This window comes from Trichomonas vaginalis, chromosome V (genome assembly GCF_026262505.1).
Source record: "Trichomonas vaginalis G3 chromosome V, whole genome shotgun sequence".
Lineage (NCBI taxonomy): Eukaryota > Parabasalia > Trichomonadida > Trichomonadidae > Trichomonas > Trichomonas vaginalis.
In genome coordinates, this window is record NC_067207.1 from 3,244,267 (window position 1) to 3,261,677 (window position 17,411).

General features: G+C 27.9%; 3 protein-coding genes across 3 annotated transcripts, besides 8 other annotated features; 2 read left to right on the forward strand and 1 right to left on the reverse strand.

Annotated features, from left to right (window-relative positions):
- Window positions 1-166: part of a mobile genetic element that runs on past the window's edge.
- A 75-nt stretch (window positions 167-241) lies between these two features.
- Window positions 242-769: a mobile genetic element.
- Window positions 770-1,519: 750 nt separating this feature from the next.
- Window positions 1,520-1,556: a mobile genetic element.
- Window positions 1,520-1,556: a terminal%2Cinverted (terminal inverted repeat of Banshee-A3 transposon ID:TVAGG3_0271170).
- Window positions 1,557-2,728: 1,172 nt separating this feature from the next.
- Window positions 2,729-2,766: a mobile genetic element.
- Window positions 2,729-2,766: a terminal%2Cinverted (terminal inverted repeat of Banshee-A3 transposon ID:TVAGG3_0271180).
- A 307-nt stretch (window positions 2,767-3,073) lies between these two features.
- Window positions 3,074-8,048: a mobile genetic element.
- Window positions 3,416-3,937, reverse strand: TVAGG3_0271200 (MULE transposase domain-containing protein; the record flags this gene model as incomplete). The annotated part of the gene is made up of 1 exon (XM_001286815.2): window positions 3,416-3,937. The coding sequence occupies one exon, from the start codon at window positions 3,935-3,937 to the stop codon at window positions 3,416-3,418; it is 522 nt and encodes a 173-aa protein (XP_001286816.2).
- Window positions 6,167-7,273, forward strand: TVAGG3_0271210 (histidine kinase family; the record flags this gene model as incomplete). Its single annotated transcript, XM_051228626.1, has 1 exon — window positions 6,167-7,273. The coding sequence occupies one exon, from the start codon at window positions 6,167-6,169 to the stop codon at window positions 7,271-7,273; it is 1,107 nt and encodes a 368-aa protein (XP_051098356.1).
- A 2,376-nt stretch (window positions 8,049-10,424) lies between the features above and the next one.
- Window positions 10,425-11,831, forward strand: TVAGG3_0271220 (dTDP-glucose 4,6-dehydratase protein; the record flags this gene model as incomplete). The annotated part of the gene is made up of 1 exon (XM_001580868.2): window positions 10,437-11,813. One exon carries the CDS (start codon window positions 10,437-10,439, stop codon window positions 11,811-11,813), a length of 1,377 nt encoding a protein of 458 aa, XP_001580918.1.
- Window positions 11,832-13,018: 1,187 nt separating this feature from the next.
- Window positions 13,019-17,411: part of a mobile genetic element that runs on past the window's edge.

Sequence of the window (17,411 nt, forward strand, 5' to 3'; positions counted from 1 at the left end):
TAGTTATCTGCCCATCGCAAATATAGTTTTTCATTTTTATATTATACTCTGCATGTTAATATAATAAATCACTTATTTCCTCATTTAAACCTGCTTTTTCCATATTATTTTGAATCAAAACATTCCAAAAAAGCTTTTCTGCTTTCAGAACATAAAAACATGCATTATATGGGGAAAAATAATATACACACTTAACTTCGGTGAAAAACATTACTTCGCAATTTCAAGGATGAGTCATATTGGGCGCGTAAAGGGTTGGCGTCCTAAGGCGTCCTGATGTAAACTATTCAATTTTTGAGAAGTTTACACAATAATTGAATAGTTTATGGCGTCCTGAGAAGAGATTTCAATGGGTATGGCGTCCTAAAAAAATAGAAGAAAATGATTTTTTCTCGATTTTTCTAGAAATTGAATTTTTTAAAAAAGAAAAAAATCAAAACGTATACATTCAAGAAAGACTATAAATGAAGATTTTTCTATTTTTTTTCATTCTAAAACATCTTTTTTTGGATAATTTTTTTTTAATAAATATGTAAGAAAGATTGAAGAAAAAGTAAATTTACTTTAAGAAAATTCGTTTTACATGATGTAAGACCCATAACAACTATAAATATTCAATTATTTAAAATAAAAAAAGAAAAACAGATTAAATGTATCTCACATCAAAATCCATTGACCTAAGGATGTTAAGTTTCTGTTTTTAAAAGTTGATATTTTTTTTTAATTTTAAGAAAATTAATAGCATGTTATTAGACAATAGGAGTGTAATAAGGGTTTCGTTTTGCTAAAATTGTCACTTTTATAGCATATTTGTTTTTGGATGTTTTGCGAAACCAAAAAAAAAACTATGATATACAATGTGTGTGTAAAGAAAATACTTTATTTACTAGTTAAAAAATCATTTGTATTGATCAAGTTATTTTTTCTGGATAAGATATTATATGGATAATTGGATAGAAAATACAATTATATAATCTTGTACCTGGTTTAATTAAGCTAATTGTCATCAGAAACTTGTAATTTTTATGAATTTCAGATTTTCTTTTCATTACTGCTTTTCTTAATAGGTCAAGTTCTTATTTACGTTATAAAGTATGATATTTACAAATATCAAGTTATCATGTTTTTTGAGAAATTATGAGAAACAAACAAAAATGAAAAAGATAGGAATAGCAATGAATAGTGATGTGGGTATAGAAAATGTAAGAGATATGAATGCAAAGCAATCAGTATTTAGGATATTGACCATAGATTTCGAAAAAAAATGCTGCATATTGAGCGAAAACTATGATTATATTATAAGGCTGTCATTTAAAGCATAATGAAACTATTCCCTTTTCATTTTAATCGAATAAGATAGTAAAGATTTTTGAATTAGCTAGAAACTGATGAGATGTTTTCACAAATCAGATTTTAATCTCTATAATGCATAATTCACTCAATATCTCAATTTTGATATTGCGAGATATTTTTGCTATCGGTTTCGCAATTTTGACACAATAGCAAGAGGGTTCTATTGTAATAAACAGAAATTCATCAAAAGTGACAGCTCTCAATTTTTTGACATTTGTAAATTCTAAATTGAATGAGAAAAATGAAATAATACTAAGCATAATACAATATTCTAGATTTAATTATAATTAGGAAAAAGTTAGTTTTGAGAGTACTTTTCATAGGCATATAGAATGAAATCTTCTGAAAAATAATATCACATAAACTCATATTATTTTCTAATATCTAACTATTTTATATAAAAATCAAATTCAATGATCTTAAAAGCGAAGGATAAACCTCAAAATTTACGAATATAATGAGTGGGAATATAATGTTTATCTATCATAAAACCATATGAAATATCAATTTTTGCTTTACGCCTAATTTTGACGACAATTAGCAAAAAATGTTAAATGTTAACACTCATCCATTTGAATATGAAAAATAAAATTGACTTTGATTAAATGTTTTTATTTATCATGCAATTCTTCTTGCGACCAAAGATTTGAATAAAATTTCAAAAAATAAGATAGCTTAAAAAATAATATACGGTAGTGTTTACTAATAGATGAATAGTATATAAATTCTATTAAAATGGATTTGATCCAAAAAAATATAAAAATTTGATATCATAAATAAAATCGTTTTAAATTACTTCTTCATTTAAATTATAACAATTATTTTTGGTTTTATATTTTTTTGGATCAAATCCATTTTAATAGAATTTATATACTATTCATCTATTAGTAAACACTACCGTATATTATTTTTAAGCTATCTTATTTTTTGAAATTTTATTCAAATCTTTGTCGCAAGAAGAATTGCATGATAAATAAAACATTTAATCAAAGTCAATTTTATTTTTCATATTCAAATGGACTGAGTGTTAACATTTAACATTTTTTGCTAATTGTCGTCAAAAATTAGGCGTAAAGCAAAAATTGATATTTCATATGGTTTTATGATAGATAAACATTATATTCCCACTCATTATATTCGTAAATTTTGAGGTTTATCCTTCGCTTTTAAGATCATTGAATTTGATTTTTATATAAAATAGTTATATATTAGAAAATATATGAGTTTATGTGATATTATTTTTCAGAAGATTTTGTGTTCTTCTTCAAAATTTTATTTTTTATTAAAAAGAATCTGTACAAAATATACATTTACTTTAATTAATATTTAAAAACGTGCTCTATCAAAAGTTCCAAAAATTCAATATTTTAGCTTTTCTGAGGTGTCACTTTTGATGAATTTCTGTTTACAACACTATAAGCATTATTATCAACGTAGAATCTGAATATCATATCAGAAAATGTCGCAAATCTGACATTTACCCGACCAAATAGCAAAAATAATTGAATACTTTTCGCAAAAACTTTAAAAATCGATAAAAATATGAAATATAGATATTAAAGAGACTTTTTATATAATATTCATAAAGATTTTCCAAAAATATGATACCGCAAAATTAAAAAAGTGACGTCTTGAGTGGAGTCAAAGGTCGAAATTGCTAGCTAAATGTTTTTTAGCGAAATTGCGTATTGTACGTTTTTTTCGCAAAACGAAACCCTTAAGTGTAATGATATTGACTAAACAGAAATGAGAGAATAGAGATATAATTTTGATAAGCAATATTGCGAACAAATTCTGAAGTAAAATCGCGATCAATAATTGAAAATTACGATCATGTACTGAAAAATGACGATCGAATTGAATGAATAGAATTATATCTAAGAAAAAATAAATTGTATTTAGAAGATGAACAAAGAAAGGTGTATGCTAAAAATCATTTAACAATAAATGGAAATAAAACGAAATTGTTAAAAGAAAAAAATGAAAATTGTTAAATAATATATTATTTTTTAGTCATAAGAATAAAAATATAGTAGTTATAAAAGGAATTAGACTTCATATATCAATTATTTTTCTCTGTAGATGTGGAACGTTTGCTTTTCGATCTCTTTCGATGAACTTGAAAATATAAGTTATTATCGCTGAGAATCCTTTCCGAAATAGGAGCTTTACGTTTAGGAGGATTGTCGGATGAATTTTGTTTTTTATTGTTTGATTTTGTTGTTATGGAAGATTTTTTCTTATTTTTTTCAGAATTTTGCTTGCTATTAACTGAAACTTGTTTTGACGGCCCAACAATAGCATTTGTAGTAGGAAGAATTCCCAATAACGAGCGCATTTTCGATAATTGTTTTTCAATATGATCAAGAAGGTCCAGCTTATGTTCTAGATTACTAGACATTTGATTTGTAGAAGGATGGTTTTGATTTTCTGGTTCTAAATCTGTAGAGTCTGCAATATTTGAATTTTCGGAGCGAATTGGAGCATCTGAACCTTGATTTGTATCGGCTTGCTCAAAATTAGTTTGAATTGGAGTGGATGAATTAAAATCTGGATGATTTAATGTTTCATTAAATAATGCCATAATTTTTTCTCTTTTTTCATTAATAAACTTAGTGATCATTGTATCTTTATCTGTTAGATCGATCGATTTGAGTATATCTGCATCATGAACTGGAATATTTTCGAACAATGAACTCGATTCTATGGAACCATATGGAGAAATCTCGTTCTGAGCCAAAGAAAGATCACTTACGTTGTATTGTTTGATAGAAAAAATTGTTTTCTCAAGTTCTTTTTGAAAGCAGTCAAGAATATAATTTTTGTAGCTATCAGTGATAACGGTTTTTATATGGCGCTCGATCTTCTGGTTATTTTTGATGGCGTTATATTTATCTAATTGGATTTGAGATATCTTCTTAATAGCTTCATAAATGTTTGGATGTTTTAACGAAGAAAATTCTGAATGCATACTCTCGAGGCAATCATTAGTGAATATTGCAGTTGCATTATTATATTGAGATATTAAATTGTAGTGCGGCAACCAAACTTTGTTGAAATAATCAATATAATCTTTGATCGAATCAACTTTATTTTGATTAATTATATGCATTGTAAGTACAAATTCTTCATGAGACATGAATGGAGTAATAGAATATAGCTTAAATAAAGAATTTTGTAAAGTATTGAAATTTTTTGTATAAAGTGCTACAAGTTTCCTGTGTAAAGCTTGTTTGAAATGAAATAGGCATCCAATTATACGGACTTTAGGGAAAATTTGTTGAAGTGCCTCTATCATTCCCTTTTCAAAATCACAATGAATTTGAATTAGCTTTGAAAATTGAATACCCTTGACAGTAAAAATATATTCAAATGCCTTCTTATAAGATTCAAATGTGCGGTTTTTCATGAATATAAATAAAAGTGGTAGATATTGATTTGTTGAATGTTCACAAATCATAATTGTTAGCATCTGTCCTTTTTGAAAATGTTTTGGTGTAATTTTAAAAGTTCCATCGCAAAATAAATCTGTGGCTTCTTTTGCAAATTGAATTGCCTTCTCAAAACCAAAAAACATCGTCTCACAATTTGCTTGAAAATCATGGCCAATGAAAAACTGCTCGCCATTTATTAAACAAAAATTAGCAATTTCATCGTCTGTAATTTTTTCTCCAACAGAAAATTTTCTGGACTTATTATAAACTTCCCTGACCAATGAATCTTTAATTAATGGTTTTCATCAGTACCAACAGCAAGTTCTGTCATAAATTTTTTAATCTGCTGAAAAGTGCCGTTGTCTTCAGAAAATTTTGCCATTGCCTTATTGTATATTTCTGTCAGAGTCATTGATTTATGAAGATCATTTTTTTCATTTTGTAACTTTTTAAATTGTCTGCATTCGGGTATATGTTCCTTTTGTAAATCTTCGGAAACTGAACTGTTCTCAATTTTAACTAAATAACGTGCTTGACAAGAATGATCGATGCAACGGTAGTAACGTTCAATATTATTTGAATTAATAATATTTGTATGATCATGCGAATAAAGCATATCTTTGCGAACAATTGTATCAGGATATTTTCCAGTAACTGGGAATATTTTTAACTGCAATATAACTAAAATATCTTCTGACAGCTTTAGATTCATTTTCGGCGTATTTAATATTAAAATATTGAAGAACTTGTTTGATTATATTCGTTTTTTCATCTCTCGATGTTGATTTTTGGTATTTATCAGATTGTTCCCTGATAAATATTTTATTTTCGTCTGTAAAGTTTGCTCTTTTTTGATTAAATATAGATGATTTTCCCATTAAAAAATGAAATGATGCAAAATTTACGAAAACCGTTCGAAAATTGAATCAAAAATGAAAAGTAATACTTAAATGAGTAATTCTTTGAGATATTGGTCTTAGATTGAATGTAGCGTCATTCTTATATAGAATATATATTCATATCATCGGAAATATGATAAAAAGCATATAATAAATGTCAAAAAAGTGAACAAATAAGCAAAGATATTTTTTAAAAAACAATGAAAAGTAATACTTAAATGAGTAATTCTTTGAGATATTGGTCTTAGATTGAATGTAGCGTCATTCTTATATAGAATATATATTCATATCATCGGAAATATGATAAAAAGCATATAATAAATGTCAAAAAAGTGAACAAATAAGCAAAGATATTTTTTAAAAAACAATGAAAAGTAATACTTAAATGAGGAATTCTTTGAGATATTGGTCTTAGATTGAATGTAGCGTCACAAATTTCACAAATATAATTTACTATACAATTTTATTCATTTTTTTAAAATGGCTGACGACAGTCTGTATCAACTAACTCAACTAGTCAAGCATAATGATTATTCTTCGGATTCATTAAATCAACTTTATCAATGCATAAGTACAATGACAGAAAGATCAATTGGATGCTTGAATTGGGATAAATTTTTCAAAAAAATCACAGTGACTGATGAAGTTCTTTTACATTTTTTAGCATCCGTTTTAAACATTGAAAAGATATCAGAATGTTTCAAGGATTCTATTTTTTATCACAATATTAATCTTGAAAAATTCAGTAATTTAACTGAAACAGAACAACAAACAATTTTAAATTCCTACAAAGCGGATAAATTTACATATTACATAATGTGCTCACAAATTGTAAAATCAAACTGGAACAATTTATCCCAAACTTTAGTTAATATTGCAAATCAATATTTGCCATTTTTAGATGAAGAAAAGCAAATATATATATTTACTGAAATAACTGGCAATTATCAAAATTTTGAAATTTCAGTTGCAAACTTGTTACTTTTTTATGAAAACAATGAAGAAAAATTAAGCAACTGTTTTAATTTAACATTGTTCCAGCAAATTTATTCCAAAAATGGAATCGAGCAAATGATATTTTTTGCTGCAAATACAATTTGTTGCAATAACACTTCTATCAATTTTTACAATCTCCTTGAAATTGAAGAAATGAATCCATTTGATTTTTTTTATTTCTCAATTCAATATAAAGAGATATTAAATTGCGATGATTTTCCAAAAGTTACAGAAGTAATCACAGGTTTAATCTCAGCTTCAAATATTAATGCTATTATGCGAATTTGCCAAAAAATTTTGGATAAAATTACATTTTATAAATGTAATTATTGCCATATTACCTCAATATGGAATTTTATCACAAATGCAGCAATAATTCTTCCTGATGAAGATTTATTAATCAAATTATTAAAATTCATAGAAAAAACAGAAAAAGCAACAGATGAATTATTCGAACCGGAGAATGATTTGGGTTTCTATGAATATTTAAATTCGATTTTCTCAGATATTACATCTGCGAGAAATAAGCAATTTCTCTTGGAGTTTCTAAATACCCATGAAGATGACTTCACTTATGATCAAACATTGTGAGGTCATTTTTGATCAACAAATTAATTGAAATTCCGATCAAAAAAAATTCACAAATTGGATCAAAAAAATCGAATCTCAAGTTAAAAATAAAAAATTTCTACATTTTTATCAAATTTATATTTTTTTTTCAAATCATGCGAATTGATTGGATAATTGCATATTTTATCCCATGCATCTAGAAGTATGTGTAATATTTTTGCTTTCATCAAGAAATTGTCGAATTTGATCTTAATTTTTTTTGAAAAATATACTTTTAGAAAAAGAAATAGTGATTGAATAGCTGCCCATGCTGTAAAAGGGTTATTTTTACAAGTAAAAAAATTGTTATTTTTCGAGCAAGTCGAGGCTTTTTTACCATCTTATTTTTGAAAAATTTACGAAAAATTATATCTGAAAAAACGCTTCATTTTGATATCTTACAATGATAAAATACCAATGTTGCTGGGATATAATAGCTACACCTGGACATCTACTACATTAATGCGTATGACAGGTAAAGTTGATTTCAAAAGTATAGCCTGGAAAGATTACAATAAATCAACGATAATTCAAAAAAATTTCTTATAAGTTAACATAATAAAAATTTAATTTTTATATTGCTTGTATTATACTTAAGTATATAATATATTTAAATCTTAGAATGAAAATTCGGGACGCCCTAGCTATTCAATTTTCCCTTAGGACGCCCATAAACCTCTCAAAAATGTGATGTAAATATCACAATTTTGAGAAATTTACACTAGGACGCCTTAGGACGCCACCCCCCTTTTTTACCAGTCATATTATTTTGACAGGTTTTTGGGTTTCGACGGAATTCTTAATCAGCAAATAAAGATCAAGTTAGACATTACCAGGAAATAAATTTTGACAAAAAGCGTAATTAACTTTCAGTTTAAAATAACAACTTTCTACGTCAATACAATATTTGTTCCGATATAGAATTATCACATCTTCACAAAACTTCATCACAATATTTCAAATCTTGTAACTTATTTTCTTCACTAAAATTTAAAAAATTATTTGTAATTTGGACATTGGCAAGCTCCCTCCAAATTACAAATAATATTGTTAATTACTATGAACGTTAAAATAATATTCGAATTTCTTGTTTATTCGGATTAACACCTACTGTTAATAATTAATAATTAAAAAGTAAGCATACAAATCTAAAAAGGATATCCTCACATAACATTAGCCTGAATTATCACTATTATAAGCACTTCTAAAACAAATGAATTCCCAATAAAACATTTTTCCTCAAAGTACTTGAAATGTTAAAAATCACATTAAATATATATAATTAACATTTATACAAAATAATAATTGTACAGCTATATCTTTCAGATTTTTTTGTTATAGATCTGAATATTAAGAGAATTTGGTTAAATCATGATAGATATGAAAAGCAAAGAAATGCAATGCAACAATAATAGATATGAAAATAATGATAATCCAATAGAAAATAAGATTTATATTGACATTTGCACCATGCGCAACTAAGAATTTAACAAGATCAATAGATTCTTGTTTGATTGCAATACTGAGGGGGCATATACGAATATCAAAAGGATCCAACAAAACAATGATAGATATGAAAAGAAATAGAATTTCATACAACAATGATAGAAATGGAGTCCAATAAAAATTTAGTGATATCGATTGAATTTTGATAGAAAGCAATAATTAGCGGATTCACATATTTATAAAAAGATCACAATGAGTAAAAGAAGAATTCAAAAAAAATGTGATATGAAATTGTGAAAATCTCATAGAATAATTTGACTACTTTCTCTCAATTTTAAATTTTACATATCTTTTTTCCAATATAGAATAATGTTATTGGAAAAAGAAATCTTAGACGTCCGTAGCACCATGTTTAACTAAGAATTGGACAATTTCTATTGATTTCATTTTGTTTGCAATGCTAAGAGGACATTCAATGATATCGGGAGAATTTCATAAAACAATGATAAATATGAAAAGAAAGAGAATCCAATAAAGCAATAATAAATATGAAGAGAAAGAGAATTGTATAAAATAGTGATAAATATGAATAGAAAGAGAATTCTATAAAATAATGATAAATATGAAAAGAAAGAGAATTTCATAAAATAATGATAAATATGAATAGAAAGAGAATCCAATAAAATAGTGATAAATATGAATAGAAAGAGAATTGTATAAAATAATGATAAATATGGAAAGAAAGAGAATTCTATAAAACAATGATAAATATGGAAAGAAAGAGAATGCTATAAAATAATGATAAATATTAAGAGAGAGAGAATAAGTTTCATGTTAACATCAGCACCATGCTCAACTAAGAATTGGACAATTTCTATTGAATCCGCATTGATGGCAATACTAAGAGGGCATTCGTAAACATTGAGAGATCATCATAAAACATTGATAAACATGAATAGAAAGAGAATTCTATAAAACAATGATGAATATGAATAGAAAGAGAATTCTATAAAACAATGATGAATATGAATAGAAAGAGAATTTCATAAAATAATGATAAATATGGAAAGTAAGCGAATCCAATAAAACAATGACAAATATGAAGAGAAATAGAATTTGATATAACAATGGTAAATATGAAGAGAAAAAGAATTTTATAAAACAATGATAAATATGAAAAGGAAGAGAATTGTATAAAATAATGATAAATATGAAGAGAAAGAGAATTGTATAAAATAATGATAAATATGAAAAGAAAGAGAATGTTATAAAAAAGAGAGAGAGATTTTCTGAAAAAGTGCTGAATCTAAAATTGAAATCTCTAAACTAGTAAATAAGTACTTTTATAAGCATCACAAACTCATTTTGTACCCAAAATAGATATATCATCATATCGCACACAGTGATAGTTTACTGAAATATTCATGATATGAGAAATCTCTACATATAGTCATTCATTCGATTAAAATTCTGCAAGAATATAAAATATAGAATGAATGGAATATTATTTTATGAGTAACCATATCCTATCTGATTTGGTCGTATTCCTTTGATTGATGAACTTTTCACAAGAGCTTTTTTGGAGTATAACATAGATCTCTATTCCATTTCTGAGTCATCCTTCTCGTTTATTTCTCTCCATTTTGAACAATGAGATATGAAAATTTTTGAAAGGATGTAAACTGAACATTAACTTAGGATGAGCATAGTTCGCAAATTCCAGGTTTCGCATCTTAAAATCGAAGGAGTTGATTCCATTGACTCACCAGTTTACCCAGATCACAGAGGCACACTCTACGAAGCATTCCACTGCCTTAAAGCAGATTTCGATTGTTCAGTTGCAGCTGTCAACAGTTTCTACCCACGTAGACACGTAGTTTATGGCTTGATTTCTATTGACGGCGACGAGATTTTCCATGTTATCCGTGGAAAACTCATCGTTGTTTTGATTGATCCGAAGGATCACAAGCTTCACGAAATCGTTGAAGCAGGACCAGGCAAAGTCATCAAGATCCCATCGGGTGTCATTCGTGGCTACCTCGCTCTTGAGGAAGACGTAATTTACAACATTGTTCGTACATCCGGAAACGGAAACAAGACATGCTACAAGTTCGATGATCCAGAGTTTGGCGTCAAATGGCCAGAATCTGAGCTCCCATTGACACAAGCTCCTTACGCTCTTCAAGAAAATACAGAACCAAAGCCAAAAGTCGACTTCGCCATCATTGGCTCAACCGGCCAGATGGGCAGTGCCTTTATTCGCGAAATCGAAGCTCGCGGCATGACCTGGGCTCCAATTCGTGCAAGACTTAATCAACACGAAAGAATACGTAATGAAATCCTCGCCATCGACCCACAGGTCTCAGTTATCTGTGCCGCTGGCCTTGGAACACGTCCAAATACCAAGTGGTGCGATGAACATCGCCTTGAAACACTTGATGTCAATGTTACATGCTATGTTGCCATTTCTAGAATCTGCCGTGATCTTAAGAAGCATTGCACATTCCTTGGAACCGCTGCTTTCTACGCTTACGACGATCAGCATCCAATTGGCGGCAAAGGCTTCACAGAAGAAGACGAACCAAACCACCTTCCGAACTACTACTACAAGACACGCCAGCTCTTCGAGAAAATCTTAAAGGAAAGCGATTCTTACAAATTCTGCCTTAATCTTCGCGGCCTTTATCCAATTGACCATACACTTAGATCATCGTCATTGGTTAGCAAACTCCTCAAGTTTGAAACGATTTACGATATTCCTTCCTCAATTACAGTTCTTAATCAGCTTGTTCCATTGGCCATTGATCTCATGGTCGAAGGAGCAACAGGAAACGTTAACTGGGTTACAGATGGTACAATTTCTAATGGAGAAATCCTTAAACTCTATAAGGAAATTGTCGACCCAGAATTTACATGGAAAGAAAAGAAACTTACAGCTCAGGAGTCCCGTGAAATCGGAAACTGCGCTGCTTACGTTGTTCCAGAACGCCTCCTCAAGAGATTTGGAGATAAAGTTCCAAAGACAAGAGATGCTGTTATTGAGGTCTTCAAGATGATCAAGGCAAACAAGCACTAATAAATTGACAGTTTAAAGTTCTTTTAATTTATTAATTTTTTTTATTTTCCAATTTAATTTTTAGAAATTCTTTTAAAATTAACTTGGTTTCATCAATCTATTGTTTTTGGATAGTAATTATTTTAATAACTTCTAGAAAAATGTAAAATGGAATCAAAATTATCTTAGTAGTATATGTGAAAGGGTTTAGTGACTTTTTTTGTTACATCTATATATAGACGATGCATTAAAATATATTTATTTATAAATCATTAAAAAAATTAACATTAATTTTAAAATAATTTATTTTTTTATCTTTTATAAAAGAATCTATATATAGATGATGTCAGATATTCCGCGATTAATTAAACATTGTTTAAATCCTGAATGGGTTAAACTTCAATTTAAAAATGAAGATTGTGAATTATTAAATGAATATGAAAGCCAAAATAAGCTAATGAGGTATAAATATAATGATAAAGAATATTTAATTTCATGGAATCAATGGAGTCATAATCAAAGACCTCATAAACGAGAAGAAGAAATTGAAAATAATGAAATGGAAATCATTGATGACATTAAAGAGGATGGAATTCCTAAATTTTGTAGAAAAACCTTTAGAACTAAGTTAGGAGCATATAAACGTAGAGTATTAAATCCTGAATATCTTAAACATTTATTTAAAAAGGAAGACTGTGAATTATTAAACGTTAATGATTATGAAAATGCTAAATCAAAACTGAGATATAAATATATTGGAAGTGATGAAAGGTGTAAAGATAAAGATAAAGTTTATACAGTTTCATATAATAACTGGCACACGTTAGGGATTAGAAAACATTTAGGAGATTATGGTAAAAGTTCCGAATTCTTCAAATCTAGTATGTACGAGAGAATAAAAGAAATTAGAAATAATTATTTTCATGAATAAAAAATAAACTTTAAAAATTCATGTCTTACATTTTTTGAATAATTTATTTTTTTATTTTGTATGAAATGAGTGTCAAAACTAACGATGTGAAAAAATTAGAATTCACAAACGAGGAAATAATGGATATATTAGAGGAGGCGGGTTATGAAGTTGATAAATATTATTTAAGAAATTGTCAAAAATTCGCGGAGTTATTAAATGATTTAGATTATGATGGAAAAATGAATAAAGATGATGTTATAAATTTCTTAATCCTTCATCTAAGAAAGAAAAACCTAAAGAACCCGATGTTTTCCCTGAATATTATGAAGAACGATTAAAGATGATGAATACGATGAAATTGAAAGACTGGAAAAAATAAGAGATGAAATAGATGAAAAAATAAGGAATTAAGAGAAGTTGAAAAATATAATGAAAATGAAGTAGAGGATTTAATGAATATCCCAGCTTCGGAATCAGAAGTTCAGAAATCTCATGAAGAAAGATATAAAAATTATGTCTCAGAATCAACACAAAATTTATTAGATGGTGAAATAGACGAAACACTTTCAGAAGAAGGCACAAAATTATTCATAAACATAAGTTACAATTTATTGACGATGGAGATTATCCATGTATATTACTTTCACCTCCTCTTGATTCTGAAAAATTCAAAAAAGCACTGAAAAATGTAACATATGCAACAAATACGATTAAGAAGGAAGATCATGATATTTACACAAATTATTATTTAAATAAATGCACAGGTGTTGATAAAGTTTTTGATTTATTAGATAAAATATCAAAAGAAACAATTGGTACATATAAAATTTTATGTGATTGTGGTTTCATTGTTGAAGATACCAATAATGTTTCATATGAAAGAACAGCACCGAAGGAAGACGAAGTTGAAAAGTCTATACCATTCGTTATAAGAACAATAAAAGATATGAAAACGTATAAGCATTATATTTATTCATTTATTTCAGAAAAAATGGAAGCAACCCATAAAACATCTTCTCATCATTTTATAGCTATTCATACATTCCTTTTCAAAGTTGTGAAATTAAATAAGACAGGAATTAGATTTAATGTATCAGGGTACGCATTCTTGAGTAAATTAAAATGTATTCGTCACGTCGCAGATGATAAAAATTTATGTGTTCTTAATTCATTTTATGGACTTTAGCCCTGGACTCTCTGAGTCTCAGACTTTAAAAAAATAAAGTTTATTTTTATTTATTTTTTTTAATTTTTTTATTCTTACATAAATGACAAAAAATGAAACAGCTAAAATGAATGATAATCAAATTAGAGCAGAAGGTAGAAGGTTATTTAAACGCTTCTATAACATTCCTGATGGTGTTAATCCTAAAACTCGTAGAAGCTATTTAAATGAAGCAATAGATGCATATGAAGGGTTTGACATTTCATCAGAAAGTGAGAGATTAGCAAGAATGTTAAACGTTAATATTGATTTCTATTATTGTGTTCCTCAACCAGAAGACGTAGATATTAACAAGGTAGACTTTCCATTAGTGGATTCAATAATGATAGATCCAGAATTGAAACAGTAAATATTTTATTAACACAGAGTCCATGTGGAAAACTTCACGCTGACAGAATAACAGACGTTGAAGCACTCACCGGCTATAGAGTTTGTCCATATTGTAAAGAAGAAGTTTATTCTATCCGTGATGATCCAGAAAGGAAAAACCAAAGAAGATTTTTAAAACATTGTGAGAAATGTAAAGAAAATAATGGAAGATTAATTCAGACGTTCAATTGCAAAAGACTCAGCAACCATATGCACCACATATTACGAAACAGAAGATATATCAGTGGTTATTAGCTCATAATTTGCAGAAATATTATAAACCAACAAGATATTATATTACTTTTGACTTTGAAACATTAGAGACTAAAGAAGAATTACAACTTTCTGAGTGTGCAACTTTGAACGCTTACTTAAAACCATTCATGGTATCATCAACGGTTAAATTAAACGATAAAACGTATACGAGGAATTTTTGCTTAACTTCAAGTGATTCTTTTATTTCTGACTGGATTGAATTTTTATTTTCAACCTGTTCATTAGTTGCTAAATCAAATATTGAACAATACGATGAATTATTGAAGCCGCAAACAGTATTAAATGAAAAACAGAAGGAAGCATTTAAAAGAACTTCTAGATGAGGAATTCAATAAAGTGAATATCATAGGTTTTAATTCGGGAAAGTTTGATTTAAATTTAATTCTTCGTGATTTAAACACTGCAAAATGGAAAATAAAATCAATGCTGGGTTCTTCTTCACAATTTAAGCAAGTCATTGTAAAGAAAACAAACGTTCCATATGAATTGAGATTTATTGACATCAGAAATTATATAGCGGGTGGGACATTAGACCAATTCACTCAAGATTTCGGAAACAATAAAACACGTGTTAAATCCTTTTTCCCTTATCAATTTATCACATGGGAGAATTACGAAGAAGAATTATATAAAGTGGAACCATTCACGAAGAATTCATTTTATTCAGCATTAACCCAAGAAACTATATCAGATAGTGATTATCAAATATATCTCAATGATGCTAAAAATTTTAAGAATAGATTAGAATATTTTATTCATTATTGCAATAAAGACGTTGAAATTATGATTGACCCAATTGATAAAATTATTGAAGAAACATTTATTTATAAAATTGACATGCTTCATAATCTTTCTTTATCATCGAATGCATCAATGATTCGTTACGCGTTAGCATATAAGAACTTCAATCCTAACGAAACATATCCAGAAGAAGAAAATGTGGAATCAAGTTTTGAATTAACGAAAAAGTATTGGAAATATAAAATTGAAGCATATAAGAAACAAGATGAAAAAGCAGAAAGGAATACTAAAAATAATGTTTCAATGGATGATTTTCAATACTATCACGATTTAATCCTTTCATCTAAATGCAAAATGTGTGGTAAAGCGTTTACATATGCTAATAAACCAACATTAGATAGAATCGATAATGAAAAACCACATACCAAAGAAAATTGTCAGTTAATGTGTTGTTATTGCAATGTCGTAAAATCAAATAAAGATGAAGATGTTCAACGTTTAAGAATCAATTTAAGAAATTATACATTAAAAATAATTTACCAATGACTCTAGATTCAGTTGAAGCTTATCACATCCTCCGTAATGGAATTACTGGTGGTTTATCAAATGTTCAACATAGAGTAAATCTTAAAGGAATCACGCACATTAATAAACTTTCATATAATCCAGAAACTAAAACTATATCAAATGAGGACACCACCAACATTATGACTCATTTCGTTGGTGTTGACTTTAATTCATTATATCCTTCATCATTTTCATCTAATCCTCATGATTTCATTCAATATACTGACCTAAAATGTATATGCCGGGAAGATTGAATGGAGTTATCATTTGTGATACAGCAACAAAGAAAGCAAAAGCACTGGGAATTATTAAGAAGAAAAATATTTTATTCGTGGCTGAAGTAAAGGGTCACATTGATGAAAAATATATTAATGATTACATAAACTTTTTACCGATAATAAGAAACTTAGATATTATCACAGATGAAAAAACAATTGGTAGTTTTATGTATAATTACATGAAACAAACAATCTACCAGTTGACCAGAAACAGAAAAATTAACTCAGTTAGCATCAAACACACAACCAATATCAACCATTTTCTTCTTATTATCTTTGGTATCTAATCGACAGATTTCATTTTATCATCGATGATATTCAATCAATTTTAACATTTACTAAAAACACTTGTTTTAATGAATTTGCGAACGAATTTATGAACGAAAGACAAAAGGCTGAATTAGAAGGAAATAAAGGAAAAAGTTTATTTTGCAAATTTCACTTAATGGATCATATGGTTACGATGCAATGAATACACAAAATTACGCAAAGACTAAAATAATGAATGCACAGAAGGCACGCGTTGCATGTATGTCAAATAAGTTTAAAAACATAAGAGAAATAGGAGAGGATACGTATCAAGTGATGCTCAAAGATAGATTTATATGATGTGATACATGTTTACAAGAGGCATTTTTTACTTTAGATAACGCAAAATACTGGTATTGGTTTTCATTTATGATTTTATGTATAAATGCATGGATGTTAATCGTTTTCATTTCATTGAAGGTGATACTGATTCATCATATTGGGCAATCGCTGGCGACCCAAATCTTCCTAACACTCAAGCATTTCAAGCAATTGTAACCGATAAAAAATTTTATGATAAAAAACATTTTCAAATTCGCACCTTTTGATTTCTTCTGTTTTAATGAGAAATTTAAACCTAAATTAAAGAATAAAGCTGAAGAAAAAGCACATGAGAAGAAGTTATTGGGTTTAGCAATTGAGAAAACAAGGTGATAACATGGTTGCTTTATGTCCTAAGTGTTATACTTCATTCAACGGTTCAATTGATGGAAGTGATTTTAAAAAGATTGCACAAAAAATGAAAGGAGTTAGTTTACGACAAAATAAACAATTAACACCTAAAATTATTTGGATAAAATAAAATGATAAAGTTATTTTCGATGGTCAGAATATTAATTTACAACTTAAAAACGGGTCAATGACTCGCTTAACAATCGGTAAGACTGCATTAACAGGAGCACACACTAAGGCTGTATGTTGTGAAAATGGATGTTGTATGC